The sequence below is a fragment of the Ochlerotatus camptorhynchus genome, unplaced genomic scaffold (genome assembly GCF_037179485.1).
Source record: "Ochlerotatus camptorhynchus isolate MF236.1 unplaced genomic scaffold, CSIRO-AGI_Acam_v1.1 ptg000220l, whole genome shotgun sequence".
Lineage (NCBI taxonomy): Eukaryota > Metazoa > Arthropoda > Insecta > Diptera > Culicidae > Ochlerotatus > Ochlerotatus camptorhynchus.
Genome location: NW_027040710.1, coordinates 5,983,733 through 6,000,911, shown reverse-complemented (window position 1 = coordinate 6,000,911; position 17,179 = coordinate 5,983,733). Strand labels below are relative to the sequence as shown.

Here is a 17,179-nt window from a genome sequence, read left to right as displayed (position 1 = left end):
AGACCTGCGTTTTTACCACTCGTCTATCAAGGCTAAAGGTAAATAAGGAGCACTCATAACACGATAACTCGATGTGGTCTACTCTCACATGCCGTCAGAATAGAGCTAGCATGTAGACCGATAGATTTTCAACGCGTATGGAAGAAGATAAAATTATTGGCTTCAAGGATTGACTGAAAAGGCAACTCAAGCTCTCCGAAAAATAGATATCGCTGTTGATTTTCTTACGAAAACTGCTATGAGCGTATAATATTCTTTGCCCCTATTTTTTAGAGGGTTAAAAATTACGTTTCTCTTCGCAAATAGGTCAAAATTACGATCTCTGACTTAAAGCTTTGCGAGAGAATCAGTGTAACCGCAAAAGTACACATTGTAATCAACTTGAGACAACTCTAAATATTTTTTGAGTAATTTCTAGAGTGATAATATAAGAAATCTTAGAAACCAACAGAACAAAGGGCTGCAAACGGTCCAAGATAAGAGGGCTTATTAGTAATATTTAGAGGCCTTACAGTTAACTTCAGAGGTTGTATTGGTCAACTTGCTACAACTAAAGAATACTTTTCAGAAATCGTAAAACAGAGGGCAGATGATAATTTTTTACCTTTAACTATGTTTTTATATTAGTTCTGCGTGAAGTCAACGATTAACATAGTTGTGTTAATTACTTTATTTGTACAGGCTCAATCGAATAAACTTTACAGAGCCAAGTTATCATTTTCTTTATACATTATAAATGTCTTAAATCTAAAATTAAAGGATTGGAACCGATTACTCGCGGTCTTCTCGAGGTTAGTGCGATTAACATAGTTGAAGATGCTAATTTCAAATAACAGATAAAGAGGTAATTTTTATTCGATAGATGAGGAGATGAGAGTATTGAGTTGATAGTTCCGTTAGAGTACGGCAATGTGAAAATTGTATATAGAGAGTAGAAAGCAAGCAAGGACAACTTTGAGGAAGGTTCCATTCGGGTTGGTCATCTCTCTTTACCAAACTCCCCCGTTGGAGAGAGATGGCGAGGGGTATCCCCTCCCCCATATTACCAATAAACCAGAATATGTTGATGATGATTACCACACACAAAAATACCTCTCAGACCTGTACTAGCAAATACTTTTCTAATGTACGTATTTAGTTTTGAAATTGCATGCTTGGTATATTTTTTTAGAATTAAAATAAGATTAAAACTGCAACTTATCAATGTTGGGGTGAAGCTAATAATGCAGGTTTTTATGCAATGTAAAATTTAGAAGTTTCGCATTTATACTTGATTTGTATTCGCTGAAGAAGAATCTGATGTTAAAATTTGAACAAAAGATGCGCTTTTCGAAAATATTGCGTATGCAAAGTTGTTAAAATTACGCCCAAATAAACAGAATTAATAGAAGTTTTTCACATAAAATTATGTTTTGATACGAAATCTTTCTTTTCAAAAAATAAACTAATTTCAGATTCGAATTCAACGACCTAAAATTAAGTAAAATAAGTAATTTTAACCAAGCTCAGCACCCGAATAAATGCTAATTCTGATAGGATGTGAGAGCTTCGTTTGTTAGGGGAAACATTTGAAAAGTTCTTTTTAAAACAGTTTAATGGAATACTAATCAAATTATCCTATAACAATACCACGAAAAACGATAGTTGAGAAACGAAAATTGAACGGTGTTGTGATCGACCTCACCCCGTTTTATCCCGTAAAGTTAGCATTAGGTCTGTTCCCGTACTCGCTTTTCTGTAAGATTCTGTACATCAAAAGCACTTGCTGCACCATATTATATTCTTACAGCAACTTACAGAAAGCTGCAGCAACCTACAGCAAAAGCAAAAGAGCAAGTATGGGAACAGACCTATTGAAAACTAGAATGGCACACAAGGGCCGTGTGATGGGGAATTGCCAACTAACCATTACCATGGCATTAATCTTGTGCACTGGGCTTACTTCCGAGGATTGATAAGTAGAGGCCTTATCGATCAATTTCAAGAACATCTCTAATAAAAATAACCATACAAGTGAGCTTAACGACGTGTTTGGAGTGTCATCCAAATCATTTGTAGGATAGTTTACCCATCCGGGATACAGTTCGTTTATGGGATTTGTTTATTAGGGATTGTAAGTCAAACTCAAGGATATTTTGAATCAACTAAGAATACCTTATGGGTAAATTCTGGAGGCCATACAGGATAAGTTTAAAAAGGCTGTAAGTCTAGTGGTCATTAAATCGTTTGAGAAAGTCTCTTGAACAATCGGCACAAATCTTGTGCGTTAACATAAAAGGCTTTAAGGGCTTATTGTAGAGATCTTATGGATCAATTGTGACATTTTTATAGGACAATTCACCATACTTCTTGGATCAGAGTCTTTGTGAATCACCTCCAGATAGCTTCAGATGCCATTTCTCGTGTAACATTTGAAAAGGGCCTATCCTCGTTGATCGATTCTCTTCATCGACTTTCTCTTTGGCTTACCAAGTAAGGGTTTAACAACCTTGCTCACAATAAATTATCATTTTTTGCATGGTGGAAAAGATATACCATGTAGGGGAAATGGATGTATTGTCAGCCTAAATGTCCCTAATTTGGACTCTAGTCTAGTCTAGTCTAGTCTACACATACACAGCCAGTACTTGAAAGAATCCTGGAAAATGATACATCTATCATTTTTCTTGTCATTATTAATGCCTGCTGCACATCAAGGATGTGAAACAAACAATAAAGCGGCCAGGCCTACTGTGTAGCGTTTAGTTAATTTTTGTGGAAGTGAATGTTTACCATGTCTACTTAATAAGTATAGACAGTGGTTAACATTTAATCCACAGGTAATCAAAGAGCGGGGACATACCGTACCAACCGCTCCGTATGCTGGATTTGAAAATAGGCTATATAAATCGTTGGGAGTGACAGAGCTAAGAAAGTTAATGTACACTCCTTGGTTGTCCGATCTCCTGGGATGGAACACAGGTATTTACCCCTTGTGTTCGAGCGAACAGTCCTCCCTCCGTACAAGCGTGGTCGGCACCGCCAACCCACTGCCATCCCTCAATCGATCCAGCCGACCTCAGTCGAAGGACAACAGAGAGCGGTGTGCGGGCGTAACCTATACGGAGGGAATGCTGTATTCGCCTAGGTTATAGCGCCCTTGCTCGCTACCATTTTCTTCTAGCGGTTGGGACCTGAGCACTAACTCTTGTCCTAGCCCTATATGGCATATGGTTATAGCGCCATTACTCGCTTTCTGAAAAGAGAAGAAGGGAAGGGAAGGAGAGGAAAAGGACTTGGGAAAAGGAAATGCGGAATTCCTTTCCTCATTAGTATTTGTATCGTCAACTTTTATGAAAACTATATAAATCATTTTTCCTTGGTCAGAGGTATTATTACGACATTTGAATAAGATTGTCTTATCATTTGTTATTCAAAATTTAATGTTATAATGATCAACATAGCTTTGAATTATCTAATATAAATCGGTAACACTGTCCTGCAACCGATTATTTTTCTAATCCGAAAACTAAAAGTTACGAAAAAGCACTTAGGCCTTCATTAAGTTCCACTTTCACGCGACGTTCAATGTTTCGCGGTTTGCTCTTTACGCATTGTTCAGGCTATCATAACAAGCTATGACCAACGTGGCGATTGCTTAAGCCCTGGTTAAACAAGTAAACAAGTTATTAAAATGAAATCATGTTCCCGAAAGCAGTCAACAATGTATCTTAAACCAGATCAAGCGTGCGCCCTATTTTTCTAAACATTCCAACGCGGTCCGCCCAATATCTATCAATTACGTTTTTCTACAATAGTAGCCTGGGATAAATCCTAATTCGACCGACACGTGTTTGTTGAAACATTATATTCTGCCTAATATCAGTAGTCAGTAGTCATTAGGAAACCTGTTACTATATTACCACATATGTATCCGTCTTTCATGAATTTGTCCACTGACTGGCAGTGGCATTATGGATAATATCCTCCTGGAACCATCTTTTATATAAATAATTTCAAGAAGCTTAAATCCGGGAGTTAGAAGGTGACAGCTCTATCACAACTCCTAAAGCCCATTTCAAGAACGCAAGCATTCCGAAGCTTTTTTCGTATATGATAAGCCCCGCTCCAATACATTTCAATGTAGGAATCATTAATAATGTACTGGGACTTTCAACCAAGCGGTATTGCTTGATTGACGCGTATTTAATGAGTTGGAAATGTTTGTAGTATCACTAGTACTAGTACTCGGAAATTAAGTATGAAAATATTGTAAAGGACAAAATGGAACGAACTCACCAAATCTGGCCAAGTGAACCTAACAAGCTGGCATGATGTGTTAGAGGGGAAGTCGCAATTGTAGACGGTTCGCTTCACAGGGTAATCCGGTTTGTGGTAAAGCTTGCACGGAATGTATAGTCTTGAAATACGTCTTGGCCGTCTGATACAATCCACATATGTTAGAAAAAATCCGGAGCAACGCAAAATCCATAAATTTAACGGGATGAAATTTCTTCGCTTCCATCTACAAGCACAACACTCTTCTATCTCCCACCGGTTTGTCCACTCGTGGTTGTCTAATAATCCGTTCGTTTCTATTTGTTGTAACAACCGAGCACTTACACACGAAATTATTGATTAAGTTTCAGTTGACGGAGTTTTTCAATTCTCTTACTAAATTTTCACTAAACACTCAGTAAAATTCGCGAAAAATAAAGCAGCAGCATAAACAAAACACGTCAGATCCAATCGAGCTTACAATTAAGAATGTGTTATGAAAAAGTATGAATCATTTTTATGAGATTGCGATGCTTGACGAGAGGTAAGAACAGTAACTGAGTTTGTTGCTTCTGAATGTTTGGCTCCCGTTTGACAGTTATGACTGGCTCCCAAGTGACAAGCACATTGAGTGAGTCCGCAGTACCCAGGTTTTTAAAAGTTGATAGTACCTTTTCAATTGTTGGTCTACAATATATTGAATTGGTTCCGCTTTTTGATAGATTGAAATTCTATCCGCCTGACTATAAATCAAGCTGAACACAGCATTAGGTCCTAAGTAACATTGACAGATTCTCTTCGTCGACTTTCTATTTGTATTCCTACGGCCATGTAAAGACATTCTCAGGTATTTCCAGCACACAGATCGATAAAAGAAGCTTTTATGTAGCATCTAATACGACAAACACAACAAGAAACGCGAGAAGAAACGTTAATGTGCTCAAGTTATTAACGAAAGAGAAAGTCGACGAAGAGAATCGATCAATGTCACTTAGGACCCAATGCAATGTTTAGTTTGAAATATAGTGACTATAGGGGGGGGTTAGCAATTATCCACGGTCCATACAAATTTTAAAAATTGTGTATGGACAATTGTCTACGTAGCTTATGCACAACCCCTAAGTTAAATGGATTGGAAAGAAGTTGAGGGTTAAAAGTCCCGCCAAGAGTGAAGCCAGAAGTATAACCCCCACTGGCCGGCAGTGTTATTATGGAAGAACTCTGTCGCAATGTCGCATTTATTTTCATAGTAGACAACTTTAGTCCGGGAGTTAGAAGGTGATAGCTCTATTGCAGATCCAGCAACCCATTTCAGAATGTCCTAAATGTCCCTAATTTGGACTCATACATAAACTCAGCAATCGACTAAATGTTCAATAGCGATTAAATATATCCATTAGTACCGTCCCAATGACGTGTTCATCTAGATAAAATTGATAAATAGCAGATTTTTAGCGATGGGCGCCATCTTAGATCCATAGACCAACATTTGAACCATTTCCCCTATTTATCATTTGCATGAATATTTAGAATGGGTTAGTGAGAACATCTGCTCCAAATAATTGATTGAAAAAAAAAAACACTCTAAAACAAAATTAAGCTTTCTATGTATAGCTAAATCGTTGACTGTAATTTGCTTTTGTTTTCTGGAGCCGGAGTCAGAGTTGCGGATTTGAGTTCGGCTAGCTTCGATAATGTTGGGGATCATGTAGAGCATATATTTTTCAGCATCTAAATTGTGTTCAAAGGCACTAAAATGTCTTGAATTTTACGAAATGTAATGCAAGGACTGCAAATAGTATAGTCTAGTAAGTTATGCGATCATTCCACTGACGAATGATCTTGTATTAATTTTCCTGTAAAATCCTTAAAATACTTCTATTTGTAATATCTGTTGACTGTTGACACATATCGACTTATGACATACATTAAAAATCTGTTTCAAACATTTAAATCAAGATATTTTGAACTAAGCAATACCCAGTTACGAAAGCACTGACAAAATAAACCATCTTTTTGATATGCCGTCTTCGCCAGTATTTACAATAAGGCAGAAAAAAAAAGTATTACATTGCTACCCATCCACATAGACAAAACACAAAACTTTCGGATCATTATCAGCTAGCCCCCTCCCCAAACGCGTCTTTTCAGCTGATAAAAATTGATAACAAACTGCATGGCTCGAGAACTGAGAGCCAGAGAGAACCAAACGAGGAAATCGAGAAATTAAAACTGCTGCTGCCCTTACTCTCTCTTTCAACACCCCGAAAAAAAAACCTCGATAGCAACGGAATAAGAACACCTACAAAGCGGTCCCTTTCCCATCCGAAAAAAAAAATCACATATCGCCAAACGGCTATTTCACCCAGTATCAAGTTCGGATAGCTTCCAATCGTTCGGTGACTATTGTAGGTGTTGCTTCCGCTGACTGGCTATCGACCCCAGCTCCCAAACTTTGCGTATTGTTATATGTGATATCATTTTACAGGGACTACGGAACTCCGGGTTGAAAGTGAAATACGCTGTGTTACTCCAAACAACGAGATAATTCCAAACACAAACAATAACCACGGCTGCAAGCGAACCCTTGTGGGTGATAAGCGGATTACATAGTGGAAAGTGCACTCTGCCCACCGCCACCGATCAGGGAGGGTGTCAGTGTAAGAGGTGAAGATAAGAAGAAAAATCCATACAGAGAAGATCGCCGGTTCTGGCAAGTTTCTTCGAGGGAAGTGCAACAAATCACCGGTGAGTGGAACGACTCGTCAAGTGCATCTGAACCCCCTCGTCGGGTCGCGTGTTTCAAGGCTTTACGATCGACTAGTCGACACTATTCTTCCGCCGGGAGTCATCAGAGGATCAGTTAAGATGACTGTGGAATGCATTGAGGATTTGTATCCCACCTAATCCCGGTTGCGTAGGAAAGGACAGTGTACGTGTGGAAGTGACCATTGACAAAGCGATTTTATTTTAAGGAAGAACAAGATTTTGCAATTTTGGTGCGGTGTGCGTGAGACTGCGGGAAGAACCGTGGGTGAGTGCACGTGTGTGCGAACTGCTGAGCGATCTACAAGTAATGGATAGCGAATTTACCGAGTTCTTCAACCAGACCTGGAATAGTAAATTTCAAGGCAGTAGAGCTGGACTCAATGGCGATGGGAGCGGCGATTCGGAGGATGGAGGAGGGGGAGGCGGAGCAGGAGCGGCCGGTAGTGGTCTCACTATATTTGGCGGAGCTTCCGCAGCAGCTATGGCTGCTGCTCCGAAGCTTTCATCGAGATTGACTCAACCACCTCCTCAGCACCAACAGCAACAGCAACAGCAACAGCAGCAACAACAACAATTACAACAACAACAACAGAATCCTCTTGCAAGCTGCAACAACTCCTCCGGTGGCATTCAAAGTAGCAGGAATGATAATCTGCTCTCGGACACCCGGCATTTCCTGAACGAAATAGCCAACAGTCATAAGAGTCTGCAACAGCTTCACCAGCAACATAATCAAAACAATAGAAACCTATTTACAACATCAACAGCAACAACCGCAAGCATAGCAGCTGCCGCAACGACTGAATTACGTGATACAAATCTAGGGCCTTTAAGAAATACCAGTAGTAGCAGTAGTAGTACCAACACTAGTAGCAGTAACAGTAGTAATAGTGTCAAAAATAGTCATAGCTTTACTCGTGATACCAGAGAGTTTCCCAAGCTCAGCCATAGACTGATGCAACCGCTGAACGATGGCGGCGGAACGTCCTTCGCCGGCAGTAACAATAACAACAACAACAGTAACAACCGCCAACAGTCGACGAGCACGATGATGAACCAGCAGGACTTCAATGCATTCTGTTCATCGTTGACGGCGGCTGCGGCGGCCGCGTCCGCTGCCAGCAGTGATATGGCCGACAGCACCACTCCGCCGCCACCGCCATCGTCGATGGGCGGTGCAAGTGGGTCGACGGGGTCGTGCGGGGGAGCATCGTCCGGATCGATCAACACCGGAAATTTACTGGCGGCGGCTGCAGCCGTAGCTGCCGCTGCGGCCAGTGGAGGCGATTACATTGGGCTGACCGGTGGGCACCACCCACACGAAAAGAAGCCACCCAATTCGATTCGAGGTAAGTGAAAGGGCAGATGGGTGTACCGTACTGTTGCACGGGGTTGGTATGATTGATATTTGTGTATGTTTTCCGGTCACTAGGAACAATTTTCCCTATTTTTTTTTTTTTTTGAATTAATTTCGTGGGAAAATTTTTAGCATCTTAAGGGGGATTTCCGGTTCAATTGACCTAAACTTTGGATTTTTTTCCAGGGAACTGGTAAGAGTTAGAGACCTGAGTTTTTTGTCAAATCTTTATTCATTCTTGCTCTACAACTGGGAATTTTTTCAAGTTCAAAAATCCAAAATGGCGTCCAATATGGCAGCGGTCCGACGGGAACTTCCCAAAACTGCGAGCAGCCTAGAGGTCGCAAATCGTCACCTAGAAAGAAAATCGGCTCAGTTTCTTGAAGAGTATAGTTCAGAGAATGGAATGAACTAGAATCTTTGAAAAATCTCAACATTTGACAAAATGGCGGGCATTTGAAAAAAAAAGTCATTTACCTAGCTACCGCCATTTTGTCAAATTTTGAGATTTTTCAAAGATTCTAGTTCATTCCATTCTCTGAACTATACTCTTCAAGAAACTGAGCCGATTTTCTTTCTAGGTGACGATTTGCGACCTCTAGGCTGCTCGCAGTTTTGGGAAGTACCCGCCGGGCAGCCGCCATAATGGACGCCATTTTGGATTTTTGGACTTGAAAAAATTCCCAGTTGTAGAGCAAGAATGAATGAAGATTTGACAAAAAAACTCAGGTCTCTAACTCTTACCAGTTCCCTGGAAAAAAAATCCAAAGTTTAGGTCAATTGAACCGGAAATCCCCCTTAAAATCCAATATCCATCCATTATAAAATTATATATTTTCTAAAGATTAAACAACTCCCACCGGAAATTTGGACAGCTTCCACAAGAAGATTGGACATCTTTTAGCAGAAATTTTGAAAAATTCAAAGGAAGTTTGCTGAAGTTTCAGAGAAGCAATATAATCGTCTTCTAGAAGAAGGTTTAACAACTTTCAGAGGAAATTTAAACATCTTTCACAGTAATTAAACTGAAATTTCAAAGAAAATTTAGACAGCTTTCTAATTAAACTTAGTATAATTTAAGGATCAAATTCAGAGGAACTTTGGACAACTTACTTAGGAAATTTGGCCAATTTCTCGAAGAAGTTTAGACAACTTTCAGAGGAAGTTCAAAAACTTGCACAGTAAGAGCAGTTCCAAGCCAAATAGCAAAAAAAAAATAAACAAATTTTATATTGTACCTCTCGAAGTTCCATGAAACTTCACATAATTGTTAGCTAGAGGCAATGAACCAAGTTTGTGCTAAAACTCGGCCATTTCGACTCTCGCCGAATTTTCCAAAATTGCACATTCGATATTTTTCAATGACGGCTCATACAATAGAAATGACGTCCGAAACAAACTTGTCAGAAACTGGTTTTCCTTTTCAGGAAAAAAATACATACAGATATAAAATCACATATTCTCATCAAAAAAATTAAATGTTTAAAAGCTCCAATAACTAACAAAAAAAGGAAATTTTTCAAATTTCAAATCATATGTTTATTTGAAAGTTTATCGCAAATGCTTTTTTTTTTTAGATGGACACAATGGACACTTCAAAATTGGTAAAATTGCAGAACATCAACTTTTAATACAATTTTAAACGGTTTTTTTTCAACAAATAGTTGTTCTTGTTTTTCATGCAGAAAACACATTTTTAGTCCATAAATATTGCGTGAAAAAAGTTTTAAAATGTTTCTAAAAGTTAATGTTTAACGAAGTTGGTCACTTTTGAGCTGCCATTGTGTCCATTTAAGAAAAGATAGCATTTACGATAAGCTTTTAAATAATCATAAGATTCAATCTGAAAAATTTGTTTTTTTTTTGTTATTGAAGTTCTTAGCAGTTTTTCTAATTTTCAACGAAAATTTGTGGCTTTTTTTTCAGTGCACATTTTTTTCTGAATATGAAATTCAGTTTCCTACAACTTTGTTTCAGATCTCATTTCGATAAGATTAGTTATTTTGATGCTATGATTTATTGAAAAATACCGAATTCGCCTTTTTGAAGATGAGAGTCAAAATGGCTGACTACCGGCACAAACTGGATTCATTGCCCCTAGCGAACAATTAGGCAAAGTTTCATGGAATTCGGAAGGGGAAAATACAATTTATTCGTCAGTGAGCATGGAGCCGCTCAGTAAGTTTGCTGAACATTCAAAAGAAGTATGGAAAACTTCTAGGATTAGGATGGATGACTTCCAATGTTTGGTTCACTCCCAGAAGAGGTTTCGACAAATTTCAATGGAAAGTTGGGCTACTTTGCACAACTTTCATAGGGAGTTTCCGTAACTTTCAAAGGTAGTTTTAACAACTCTAATAGGTAATTTGCACAACTTTCTGAGGAAGTTTACAAACTTCCAGAAGAAATTTGGACAACATTCACAGTTTAATGAATTTTCAGAGGACATTTTGGACAACTTTCACAGGGGATGTTCAGAACTTCCAGGGGAAGTTTCAACAACTTAAACGGGAAATTTGAACAGTTTACTGAGGAAAAGTGAGCAGCTTTCAGAGGAACTTAAACTCCTTCCAGATGAATTTTGGGCATTTCATAGGGGAGGATTAGACCGCTTCCCGAAGAAATTTAAATAACTAACTAGACAACTTTCAAAAGAAATTTGAACAACGACCAGAGGAATTGTGGGCAACTTTCACAGATGCTTTTCAGAACATGCAGAGGATGTTTGAAAAACTTAAAGAAACTTAAAGTTAACTAAGACAAATTCCTGAGGAAGTTTGGGTAACTTTCAAAGACAGCTTGCTGAACCTCCATAGGAAGTTCAAAAAACTGCCATAGGAGCTATGAACAACATTCACAGGGAATTTGCGGAACTTACAGCGGAAGTTTAAACAACTTATGAAAAATACTTATACTATTTCCAGAGGAAATTTGGACAACTTTCAGAGGAAGTCTGATGCACTTGCAGAGGAACTTGAACTTCTTCCAGATGAAGTTTGGACAACTTTAAAAGAAGATTGGACAGTTTTAAGAGGAATTTTAGGTAACTACCTATGGAAGTTTAAACAACTTTCAGATATAACTTGAACAACTTCCTAAGGAATTTTGGACAACTTTCAGAAGAAGTTTGAAGAACTTCCAGAAGAATATTGGCAACTTCCAGAGGAAATTTGAATAACAACCTGAGGAATTTACGTCAGCTTTCAAAAGAAATTCGAACAATTTCCTGAGAAATTTTGGACAATTTACAGAGGAATATTGATCAATTTAAAGAAGGTTGAACAACTTCTAAAAGAAGCTTAAACACCTTACAAAGGAAGCTTAAACATCTTCCAGGAATCAACTTTCAGGGGAAAATTAATTAGCTTCCAGAGGATATTTGAACAACTTCCTGCAGAATGTTGGACAAATTTCGCAGGGAATTTTGATCGAATTTTAGAGGAGCTTGTATAACCTCCAAAGGTAGTTTGAATACCTTACAAAAGAAGCTTCAACATCTTCCAGAAGAAGCCTTTCAGAGGAAGATTAAACAGCTTCCAGAGGATATTAGAACAACTTCCTGAGGAATTTTGGACAACTTTCACTGGGAGTTTTTAGAACATCCAATGCATGATTGAACAACTTAAATGGTAATTTTGACAATTTCCTGAAAATGAAAAGGAAACTTTCTGAAATTTCAGAGGAAATTTTGACAACTTCCTGATGAAATTCGGACAACTTTCATAGAATGGTTGTAAACTCTCAGAGGAATTTTGGACAACTTTTGGAACTTCCAGGGAAAATTTGAGCTACTTAAGAAATAAATTTGGGAGAAGCTGGGTCATCTTTCAAAAGAAATTTACTGAACTTTCCAAGAAAACGGAGCTTGAACTCTTTCCAGGTGAAGTAAGGACAACTTCCAAATGAAGATTGGACAGCTTTTAACGGAAGAGGAAGTTTAGACAACTTTGAGAGAAAATTTAAAACTTTCTGATGAATTTTGAAGAAATACAGAAGAAATTTCATCAATTTTTTTCTTTTAATTCTACTACTTTTGTATCACTTTCACCAATTCTCTTTCACTAATTCACTATCACTATGAACTATAACGGATACGTATTTCGGTTACTACTTACAAACTTCTTCAGTGTCTAGAAGTTTGCAAGTAGTAAACGAAATACGTACCTGTTATAGTTCAAAGTGACAGTAAAAGTGAATTAGTGAAAGTAAAAGTGATACAAAAGTAGTAGAATTAAAAGGAAAAAATGACTAAAAAGGTAAAGAATTATTCTACTAAAACGCTCATCAATCAATGTACAGAAGAAATTGGGCAACTGCCAAAGGAAATTCAAACTACTACCTGAAGAAGTTGAGATAACATTCAAAAGAGATTTGATCAACTTCCTGAGGAAGATTGGGAAACTTTCAAAGGAAGTTTTCTGAACTTTCAGAGGAAATTTTGACAACTTTCAGAAGGAGTTTTAACAACCTTCAGAGGAAGTTTGAACAGCTTTAAGAGGAGCTTAAACACCTTCCAGATGAAGTTTGGAAAACTTTCAGAGCCAAATTGGACAACTTTCAGAGCAAGATTGGACAGCTTCCGGAGGAAACTTATATAACTACCTCAGAACGGTTGGACAACATTCAGAAGAAATTTGAACAACTTTCTGAAGAATTTTGAACAACTCTCGCAGGGAGTTTCCGGTTCATTCAAAGGGGAGTTTGAACATCATAAAAAGAGAAAAATTTGGACAATTTTCCGGGGGAAGTTTTGTCAACTTTCAAATAAAGTTACTGAATTTCCAGAGATAATTTAGGAAGCTTTCAGAGGAAGTTCGAACCAATTCCGGATGAAATTCGAAAAACTATCTGAGGCAGGTAAGACAACCTTCATAGTACATTTGAACAACTTCCTTCGGAATTTTTGACAACTTTCACTGGAAATTTTTGGAACATTCATGGGAAGTTTAAACAACTTATGAAGGTAACGAAGTTTGGGTAACTTTTAAAGTAAGTATTCTGAACATTCAGAGGAAGTTTGGACGACTTTCAAAGGAAGTCAGGCAACTTTCAGAGAAACTTGAGCTCCTTCCAGAAGTTCAGACAATTTTCAAAGGAAATTTCAAAAACTTCCTGAGGAAATAATGGCAATTTGCTGAAGAAATTCTGGAAACTTTCAAAGGAAGTTTGGTAAACTTTCTGAAGAAATTTGGTTAATTTTCAAAGGCAGTTTGAACAACTTCCAGAGGGAATTCAGACAGCTAGCCGAAATAGTTAAGACAACATTCAGAGGAAGTATGAACAACTTTCACAGGGAGTTTCCAGAACTTTCAGGGAAAGTTTAAACAACTTAAAAAAATAAAATTTGGACAAGTTCCTGAGGAAGTTTGGGCAAATTTTAAAAGAAGTTTCCTGAACTTCCAGAGGAAGTTTGGGAAATTATTAGAGGATGTTTGAATAACTTCCAGGGGAAATTCAGACCACTACCTGAAAAAGTTTAGTCAACTTACAAAGAAAATTTGTACAACTTCCTGAAATTTTTGTACAACTTTCAGTGGGAGTTCCCTGAACCTTCATTAGAAGTTTGAACAATTTAAAGAGAAAATTTGGATAATTACCTGAGGAAATTTTAGAAACATACAAAGGAAGATTGTACAATGTTCAGAGAATGTTTTAACTACTTCCAGTAAAAGCGTGGATAACTTCAAGGATACATTTGATCAACTTCCAGACGAAGTATGAACTCCTTCTAATGAAATAATGGTGCAACCTAGAGCAATTTTGGACAACTTTCAGAGTTATCTAAGACATCTTCCAGAGGAAGTTTACTAAACTTGGGTTTTAGATTTGTCACGGTATTTTTTTTTTTTTTTTTTTTTCATCAAACAGGTTGTGCCAAAAATGTAACTGTTATGCTTTTATGGGTTGTCTTAGGATGCCTCGATGTCTTCAAAGGAAAACTTTGCTGCACCAAAAACACATAAATGTATAACGTTTATAGCGCACATGTAATAACGCTAGATTTGGCGGAAATTTCATTAATATTGCATGTAAATTTACACAAAATGTCTCGTGTATAGTCGCGTATACCTGGTTTTGCTTAAAATTACAGGCATGATAATTAAAGTGAGAATTTAAATTCACTTTTCTTCTGAATAAAGCGTCATGGATTCCAGAGAATTTTCAGAGAATTTTAGAAATAATCCTGAATCCCCGTCTTTATTTCATATAAATAACCTATTGAAATTTACACTTTTGCATCGGATAATCTTTTAAAAATTAAATTTTCAAATGACTGTTTCGGAAATGTTTTCCTAATAACGTAAGCTTAAAGTTCATTTTCACACAATTGGACTCATTCACCCCATAGAAATACAGCCCAATCGCCCTGCAACAGTGATTGATAGATATTCCAATCTTCAAATATCGCATCGCTTTATCTTCATCAGGTCCATCTACAGCTCCATCACTGCTGCTGCTGCTGTTGCTGTTGCTAGTGATGATAGTTTGCCATCAGTGATTACATTCTTTGCAAATTAACGCTTCCCCTCCTCTTTGGTTCGCAATCACTTCAACGATCCCGCCGCACCAATGATGCTGCTATCATATGGTGTGTCTTATGGAATACCATCCACTTCCACTTTTGTGCAATCTGACAAACCCTCGGCGTCTAATGGACTCAAATTGATTCTTCCCCCATTCCCTCATGCACCTTGCCCCGTTACTTATAACAACTACTAACTGTTCGGGCAGATCAATTTTGGCTGATTTATGTTCGCGAACGTTGCTGAATAGTGAGATGACAATCGCCATAACCACCACCGTCGGTAATCAGTTTCTTTTGTCCGGCACCAGTGCGGGAGCTCTGTTTGTCTGCCTGCGGAGAAGAAGATTCGTTAATTGATTCGTGAATTCCAACTGGCTGACTAATCGAGCTGCAATCAGATTTTGATTTCTGATTCGAAAGTTGTGGGAACTTGTCGCTGGTCGTCTACTTATTGCGTATTTTCATGGCAGAAAAAAGCAGACCAGAGTAGGACAGTGGCGGGTTAAAATTAAGGTTTTCGCAGAATCAGCACACTTTGATGCTATTTTGAACGTCGGTAGCAGCAGCTTCGATTGCGCTGGCCAAGCACGAATCGAACGTGATACTCAACACCAATCACGTTGCATTAGGTCATGTAACTTGGAGCTCGGTTGCATAGTTATTGCGTTGCGCGCTTTCGATGAGTGTGTGTGATGGATATGGACAACAATCGCGCGAGTCATTTTGAATTTAGAAAAGCAAAGTCGCAAATTCCGGTTTGCAAACGAATCCAGGCCACACTCTACGCATCATGAACCGAACAGAATGCACATCTATCACTGCCAGCGCCAGAACAACAACATTACATTCAACTCATTGATTCCGGCATTCACTGCATTCTAATTTCCACTCGCTCTCTCTCTCTCTCACATTGAAAGCTAATCATGTCATTTGCCGCATGAATGATCAATAAGTATTCGAAACGCATCGTCCCTAACAACTCCCTCCCCACCGACTGCAGCTATTTCTGCATGACAATAGAGCAAATGAAGACATAAAGGCAGCACTCGCTACATCACTCGTACCCCTCTAGAGGATCCCATTCCACCACCCCCAAGCTAGCACTCGCGTGCTCGAACCGACAGCGATTACAACTACAAGTCAGTTACAAAGTTTCAGTTTCAATCACTTCTGTCATGCCAAGAGGGTTGGAGAGCATCACTGGAAAGGCGGCTCGCATTTTACTACGATTGTTCCCTGCTCCCTGATTCGTGCAAACTCCCGACAGCCGCCAATAGCTGTTCCGATGAAAGTTTTTTTTCGATCAGAGTCAGTGCAGTGCAGTGTCACTCTAAGGCGAAATGACATCAAGCCCGCACAAAGAGATTCCCACCGAATGAATTTCTGTTCGCTGTGTATAGAGAGGATACTCGTTGGCAGGGTTGAAGCTGTGAAGGGGAATCTGATGGTTCTGCAAATTTGCGGTAGATTTGTCTCAATTCGGGTTTCGATCATAATAATTCGAGCATAGTTTTTTTTTATAATTATAATTAGATCGTAGTTTTTTTTTTTTTTATATTAATATTGTAAAAATAAAGGGACCCCTGACTGTTGTGTATTACAATAGAATGGCAGGAGAACCTAAACACCATTCAATTTACAAAATATTAAACTCGAACTTCGCAGAACATGTTTTCAATTTAACTAATTATGAGCGATTTCAGGAATACTGGATGACTGCTAGAAATAATCTTCAATAATCATATTCATTGTTCGTTTAGGAAAATGGCCTAACGTTGGCTTATGTCACCTTGTATATCTTATTTGAACTAAATCTATCCGCAATCTGAAAAGGCTCGCTCAACTTAACTTAGAATTAGTTAGTTAGTTAGTTAGGATCACGAGACAGTATGTAAAACAATATTTCTTTCAGTCATCTAGTTCCATCATGTGAGTCAATTGTGAACATAAATGGTGTGTATCCAAAAGGTCTTGTTCAGTTAACTGAACAATTTTGCCAAAAAACTGAAGCGTTCCAAATCATCAAAATCGTAATGTGATCTGAATCTTCTATCTTGTTTGGAAATTAGACATTATAAATACAAAAGCTGTCCTACATATGTAGCTGACTACTCGGGTAAAAATTCGATCTCCGAAATGAGAAAAATGACTCATGATTTTATGAACACAGCGTATTTTCCTGTTATGAAAATACACCATGAATAATATTCATGATATCATGAGCAAACTTTTGCGTAACGCAGCAAACATTTCCAAAATCATGAATCATC

At 38.1% G+C, this 17,179-nt stretch overlaps 1 protein-coding gene across 4 annotated transcripts in view; it reads left to right on the top strand.

The window, feature by feature from the left end:
- The window catches only part of Hr3 (Hormone receptor 3), a 349,911-nt gene that overhangs the window by 250,401 nt on the left and 82,331 nt on the right, over positions 1-17,179 (top strand). For 2 of the 4 annotated variants that reach the window (XM_065225001.1, XM_065225000.1), the window contains exon 1: positions 6,876-8,375. The exons of 1 other annotated variant lie outside the window; for it this stretch is intronic. In XM_065225001.1, the coding sequence (XP_065081073.1) occupies positions 7,334-8,375 (1,042 nt within the window). In that variant the 5' untranslated portion in view covers positions 6,876-7,333. Of the gene's footprint in view, positions 1-6,874; positions 8,376-17,179 lie in introns of those variants that run through there. One more of the 4 variants, XM_065224999.1, reaches the window with a different exon arrangement.